Below are 7,077 nucleotides of genomic sequence, written 5' to 3' on the forward strand. Positions count from 1 at the left end.
AGTTCTTCTTCTCTTAAACTGTTTCTAGATTGATCTCCATTTCCAGCTCTAAATCCATGGTGTAGATCCATGGTAGCTGAAGTTTACATGGTATCAGAGCATACGATATACTGTTTATACTTTCTACTTCCGCAAAATATCTATGAAGTTTCGCAATTTCGATTGATATCTCATCCTCTTTTCTTCTTGATCTACACATTACAAACTACAGTGAATGAGACCCAAGAGACTATTCACCAAACCATTTTTGTTTATACTCCTCAACAGAATGGAGTGGTGGAAAGGCGACATCGATATATACTTGAAATGGCTAGGGCTTTAAGGTTCGAAGCAGCTGTTCCTATATCATTTTGGGGTGATTGTGTTCTTACAGCTGTTCACATAATAAACAGGATACCTTCCTCTGTGCTTGGAAATAAATCCCCGTATGAAATATATTTTCATACCTCCCCTTCACTTGATAATCTTAGGGTGTTTGGGTGCTTAGCCTATGCTGTTAATGTCCATAGGAGGGACAAGTTTGTTGCTCGAGCTTTACCAACTGTGTTCATGGGATATTCAGCTACTAAGAAGGGTCACAAACTCTATGATATGCATTCCAAGAGGCTATTTTATAACAGGGATGTTGTTTTTCATGAGTCTATTTTTCCTTTCAAACAAATGACTGTCAGTAAAGATCCCATGTTTCCTGTTCTAGATTTTCTTACTGATTTTCCACCCGTACCTAATCTTTTGCCAACAACTACCACTCTTATTCCTTCACCTGCAGATCCTCTTGTTTCTTTGCCTGCAGATGCTTCTGTTCAACCACTTTTCATACCTTTGAGACAATCTCAAAGACAGAAAATTCCCTCAAAATGGTTCACTGACTATGTAGTTAACAATTGTGCTTATCCTATGTCTCATTATCTATGCTATGATTCATTATCCCCTGCTTATGCTGAGTGTTTAACTGCTCACACCTCTGACATAGAGCGTCAGACTTACCATGAGGCCATCAAAGATGAAAGATGGATTTTTGCTATGCAGCAAGAAATAACTGCTCTTGAGGATAATGGTACTTGGGACATAGTGGATTTACCTCCTGGCAAGCATGTCATAGGTTGCAAAAGGGTTTTCAAGATTAAGTATCAGGCTAATGGAAAGGTTGAAAGATTCAAAGCCAGATTGGTTGCCAAAGGTTTTAGCCAAAAAGAGGACATCGATTACCAAGACACTTTTTCTACGGTTGCTAAGATGGTGACGGTGAGGTCTGTTCTTGCAATTGCACCATCTAGACACTGAAATATCTTTCAAATGGACGTGTACAATGCCTTTCTTCAGGGCGACTTAGTAGTGAAAGTTTATATGCAGATTTATGGTTTCACCGAGGTTCTATCCAAAAGGTTTGTAAGGTAAAGAAATCACTATATGGCTTAAAACAAGCCTCCCGACAATGGAATTTGAAACTCACCAGTGTCCTGCATGATTTGGGATTTATTCAAAGTCATTTTGATTACTCTCTCTTTACTCTAACTACTGAACCTGACATTACCATCATCCTTGTCTATGTTGATGACCTTTTGATCACTGGTTCTAATACTGATATTATTCAGTCTACGCGGGTCAAGATGAAACAACAATTTAAGATGAAAGATCTTGGACATTTGCGATTCTTTCTTGGTCTTGAATTTTCCAGAAATGCTTTTGGAATTTTGTTGAATCAACAGAAATATTCCATTGAATTGATTGCTGATTCAAGGCAAGGGGGAGCTAAACCTGCATCTACACCCCTTGATTTCAACCAAAAACATACTTCCTATGAGTTTGATGTGTCTACAGGATGCACAACTGATGACAAAATGCTGGAAGACCCAGGTGGCTATCAAAGATTGGTAGGCAGACTATTATATCTCACCATGACTAGACCTGACATTTCATTCGTTGTCCAGGCTCTAAGTCAATTCATGCACAAACCTAAGGAATCACATATGCATGCTGCGATCAGAGTCATAAGATATATCAAGAATGCTCCAGGTCTTAGCCTGCATATGTCCTCAACAACATCTTCTCATCTATTTGCATATTGCGACTCTGACTGGGCCACATGTCCAAAAATCAGAAAATCTGTTACAGGTTATATGGTTGGATTTGGAACTTCTTTGATTTCATGGAAATTAAAGAAGCAAGAGACAATTTCCAGAAGTTCTGTAGAGGCAGAGTTCAGAAGCATGGCATCGACAGTGGCAGAGTTGTCTTGGCTAACATGACTTTTCAAAGAATTAGGAGTTTCAATTACACAACCCATTGATTTACATTGTGACAGCAAAGCTGCCATACAAATAGCAGCAAACCCAATATTTAATTAAGTATCCTATTACTTGTATCTACATGAGATCTAAGTAATGTGGAACTGTGGAAGGAATCCATTCATCACCGTTTATGAAATTTCTAACTGTGAAATTTGATACAATTCTGGGATCATTAGTAGTTGATGCCCACTTGACACGTCTCTTTGTATCTGCACCAACTCCTTTATTCTGATATTCCAAATAGTATGGCTGAACTATAGGCATATTTCCAAATTCTATCCACCCTTTGTGATCTACGAATATATCTATGTAACTCTGCATAATGACCGTACGTGAAAAATTTCCCCATGGCCGACCTAAGTACATAGCTACATTATCTCCTGCGTCTGGAGTTGCCAATTTCAACGTGCAATTCTGCAATACGAGTCCTGTTTGACCATTATTGTTTCTCTGTTGTGCTGTGATGACGACATATTGACCTTTTAGTGGCTTACGTATTTCAATCAAACAACTTTGAAACACTGCAGTTGCATCACCACAAATGAAATCGATGGTGCCCAAAATTACACATTCTCTGTAGAACTGTTTGCCATTGTGTGTATATACGGTGTCTTGAAAACTATCAAACTGACACCTATAGAAGGTGATGCACTCGGCAGATGCCCTTAAAGCTACCGCTTGATAGTTCACAGCTCCAGCCGTGTTCCGAAATGCAATGTCTTGCGCAATGAAGCCTCTTCCATCCACCCCTTTAAAAAAAACATCATGTCGATGATATAATATACATATACTTCTACCATTAATTTGAGCTATTTATGTGAGATCATCTTACCCACGGTAGCAGTATCGTACGTTCCTATTCCACCTCCATAACTCTTATTTCCTGTTATTATTGTTCTGTCCATTCCTTCTCCAAGAAAAACAATGTTGGTTTTCCACGAGTCGATTTGGACATATTCTTCATAAATTCCTTGTTTGATTTGAATATAGTATAGTGAAATACTATTATTCGGACACGCAAATAAAGCAGCCATTATACTACTATAATTCCCGGACCCATCCTTTGCTACTATAACATATGGAGGATGTGAAATATTTTGACATCCGACGTATTCTAATATAGATAGTAAAAAAATAACGATAATCGAAAAAAAACTGAATAAACGTAAAATGTCGAAAACTTGATTATCTTCGAGTTGACTCATTTTTTTAAAGCAAGAAATGTAGAAAATGATATATGCATAATTGTGTTATGCATGCATTTCAACTATCAAGATTGTCATGTATATATAATTTTTGGAGGAAGAAATTATGAAAAGCTAAATGAGATATTGTCTAGTACTACTAAATTGAACCAATTTGATTAGTTGAAACTTTTACACTCAATAGCTTAATTTAAATCAATAAATTTAAATTACTACATAAAGAAAAACAAAATCACAACAAATTTAAGTGACAAAATAAAGTTAAATACTAACATTGCAATATTAAGGAGTAATATAACTACCACTCAACTTATTGCAAAAAGGTATATAAATATGAAAAGTGGGATATACAAATATTCTGTTGTGTTTAGATTATAAAGAATGTATGCTTCTTTTTGAGTTTTAATTCAATATTCATGTTAGAATTTAATTTAATTTATATTTATATACCATAAAACTCATTTTTTAAAAAAAGTGCTTCCCATAAAATTGTTTTCATGGCATGCGATTTCTTAAATGAACTCTTATCATAGATAATTTTTTTAAAAAAATAAATATTAATCAGTTATATCTGTTTATTTTAAGTTTTAAAGTTATATTTGGTTAAATTTAATGTAATAGTATAAGTGGGATTGATTATGAATATATTTTAATGTTAAGGCCATTAATTTTTTATTATATGTGTCTTCAATACTAATTTTGCTTTATTTGTATCAACAACAAATTAAATTTGAGTTTTTAATACTCATTTTGCTTTATCTAGCTTAACAAACTCAAAATACTAATTTTAAACCATACACAAATACATTCTCTACTACTATTTCTTAATAATAATCAAACAAACAAATAGAATAAAAAGATATTAAAAGTAAATGTAACATCATTCTATTAAAATTTAATCATAACAAGTTAATATATATTATATACATTTTAATTTAATTAGATTAGAAGCCTCGATTCTTATTAAATTAAAATGTATATGTGTGTGTGTATATATATATATATATATAAATATATATAATATTTAACTTGTTCTTAGTAAATTTTAATCGAATGAAGTTACATTTACTCAATATTTTTTTTCCTATTTATTTGTTTGTTTATTATTAAGAAATAATAGAAGAGAATTGTAGTTGTGTATAGGTGTTTATTGATTATTTTAATTGATAATTTTTTTATGTATGAATAGTATATGAGTTATGTATTAATCGTGTATGAAGTGAATTTACAATGTTATATGCGAACACTTTTAATTTTTGTAAAAATCTAATATGTATTAATTTGAATTATGTATGAACTGATGTATTTATTTTGTAAGAATTGTGTATTAATTGTATTGACTGTTCTCTAATATGGCAGTGTATCTATGATTTTTCTATGAAATTATATATTATATGAAAGATGTATGAACTGATGCATTCATTTTGTATGATATGTGTATGAATTGCATTGAAAGTACATTAATATAGCAGTATATTTATAATTTTTTTTATGAATTATAAATTAAGTTAAAAGTACTAACTTAGTTTTACCAATTTTATAGGAGAAGAAGGAACAGACACATTTGTCTTCATGTATCAACATGAATGTGTTTGATGATCTATTGACTTTCCTCGGTCAAGACAAGTTCCAACAATTTTTACAGGAAATGCCTTTTGTTTTCATGATTTACACAATATTAAAATCCAATGTTAGTTGTTACGCCATATTTTTCTGCTTGAAAGTGAAAATGACAGAGATGACATGTTTTTCATAAACGCAAATAGTACAGATAAGACTGGTCAATGGACCGGAACCGGTTCACCAGACCGGAATGAATCGATACCGGACCGGACCGGAACCCGTTGACCGGTATTGTCACGATCCAAAATGAGCCGCGAGTGGCACCCACACTTATCCTACTATGTGAGCGAACCAACCAATCTGAACCCCAACATTTTCAACCATAATAAACAGAAAATAATGCGGAAGACTTAAAACTCATTAGCAAAATCAATTAATAACTTCTAAAATTTATCAATTACTATCCCCAAAATCTGGAAGTCATCACCACAAGAACATTCTATCCTCAAATTACTAATCTAAGAGTATCTAGGAAGCTAAAATAAGTAAACAAATGGTCCATGTCCGAACTTCAAGGACATCAAGACATGAATGAGAGAGAATCCAGTCCGAGCTAGGAACAATAGCTCACCCTGAAATTTGATTATGCTGAAGTCTGGCTAGAGTTGCGGTTGAGTCGAAGTTGATGGCACGTTTGCTGCACTCCATAAATAACAAAGAAGAAAATTACAAGTAGGGGTCAGTACAAGGCACAAGTACTGAGTAGATATCATCGGCCAACTCAAAATAGAAAGCAATACATATCAAATAATAACATAAAACCAACCAAATACTTAACAGGTGACAACAACAAGTACCATAACCATTGTCCACAACACCAAGCACATCTATGAGGACTCAAGCCTCCACACCATACTCATTTGGGAAACAGGTTCTTTAAATCTGAGTATATTAGCGTAATTCAAGATTATTCTCTTTACTATACTGGTGTCGGAACGTGACACTCCGATCCCCTCAACATTCATTCATCTTACTATCCTGGTGTCGGAACGTGACACTCTAATCCCCTACTATCCTGGTGTTGGAACGTGATACTCTGATCCTCTACTATCCTGGTGTCGGAACGTGACACTCCGATCCTCTACTATCCTGGTGTCGAAATTTTTTTATCTATGAATAGTATATGAGTTATGTATTAATCGTGTATGAAGTGAATTTACAATGTTATATGCGAACACTTTTAATTTTTTTTAAAATCTAATATGTATTAGTTTGAATTATGTATGAACTAATGTATTTATTTTGTATGAATTGTGTATTAATTGGATTGACTGTTCTTTAATATGGCAGTGTATCTATGATTTTTCTATGAAATTATATATTATATGAAAGATGTATGAACTGATGCATTCATTTTGTATGATATGTGTATGAATTGCATTGAAAGTACATTAATATAGCAGTGCATTTATAATTTTTTTTATGAATTATAAATTAAGTTAAAAGTACTAATTTAGTTTTACCAATTTTATAGGAGAAGAAGGAACAAACACATTTGTCTTCATGTATCAACATGAATGTGTTTGATGATCTATTGACCTTCCTCGGTCAAGACTAGTTCCAACAATTTTTACAGGGAATACCTTTTGTTTTCATGATTTACACAATATTAAAATCCAATGTTAGTTGTTACGCCATATTTTCTGCTTGAAACTGAAAATGACAGAGATAACATGTTTGTCATAAACGTAAATGGTACAGAGTTAAGGTTTGGACTAAAAGAATTTCTGTAACCGGTCTGAAATCTGGATCAATTTCTGATTTTGTTTCAAATCACTCTGTTCCAAATAGAATTATTGCATTTATATTTTGTTCCATATTAAGTTGAGATATTATAGCATTAACAAAACCACTATAAAGAGTAGACGCTTCATATATGATGTCCTCCATCTGAAAATCGACATATTTACCTGTTTCACAACATTAAGATAACATTTAGTATAACATAATACATATAA

The 7,077-nt window shown here is 33.1% G+C and overlaps 2 protein-coding genes across 2 annotated transcripts; one reads left to right on the plus strand and one right to left on the minus strand.

Annotated features, from left to right (window-relative positions):
- Window positions 1-1,296: 1,296 nt before the first annotated feature.
- On the plus strand, window positions 1,297-2,249 carry LOC112940086 (uncharacterized mitochondrial protein AtMg00810-like). Its single transcript, XM_026027673.1, has 2 exons — window positions 1,297-1,385; window positions 1,487-2,249. Exons 1-2 carry the CDS (start codon window positions 1,297-1,299, stop codon window positions 2,247-2,249), a joined length of 852 nt encoding a protein of 283 aa, XP_025883458.1.
- Window positions 2,250-2,366: 117 nt separating this feature from the next.
- Window positions 2,367-3,325, minus strand: LOC112940087 (probable pectinesterase/pectinesterase inhibitor 12). Its single transcript, XM_026027674.1, has 2 exons — window positions 3,124-3,325; window positions 2,367-3,040 (listed from the first exon to the last, which is right to left on the minus strand). The coding sequence occupies exons 1-2, from the start codon at window positions 3,323-3,325 to the stop codon at window positions 2,367-2,369; spliced, it is 876 nt and encodes a 291-aa protein (XP_025883459.1).
- Between the last annotated feature and the right edge of the window lie 3,752 nt (window positions 3,326-7,077).

The sequence above is a fragment of the Solanum lycopersicum genome, chromosome 10, assembly GCF_036512215.1.
Source record: "Solanum lycopersicum chromosome 10, SLM_r2.1".
In the NCBI taxonomy this organism is placed as follows: domain Eukaryota; kingdom Viridiplantae; phylum Streptophyta; class Magnoliopsida; order Solanales; family Solanaceae; genus Solanum; species Solanum lycopersicum.

Coding starts and splice junctions, on each gene's coding strand:
- LOC112940086 (XM_026027673.1), top strand. CDS start 1,297: ATGGACGTGTACAATGCCTTTCTTCAGGGCGACTTAGTAGTGAAAGTT. Junction 1,386..1,486: donor ACCGAGGTTCTATCCAAAAG/GTTTGTAAGGTA, acceptor ATTTATTCAAAG/TCATTTTGATTACTCTCTCT.
- LOC112940087 (XM_026027674.1), bottom strand. CDS start 3,325: ATGGCTGCTTTATTTGCGTGTCCGAATAATAGTATTTCACTATACTAT. Junction 3,041..3,123: donor GTACGATACTGCTACCGTGG/GTAAGATGATCT, acceptor TTTTTTTTAAAG/GGGTGGATGGAAGAGGCTTC.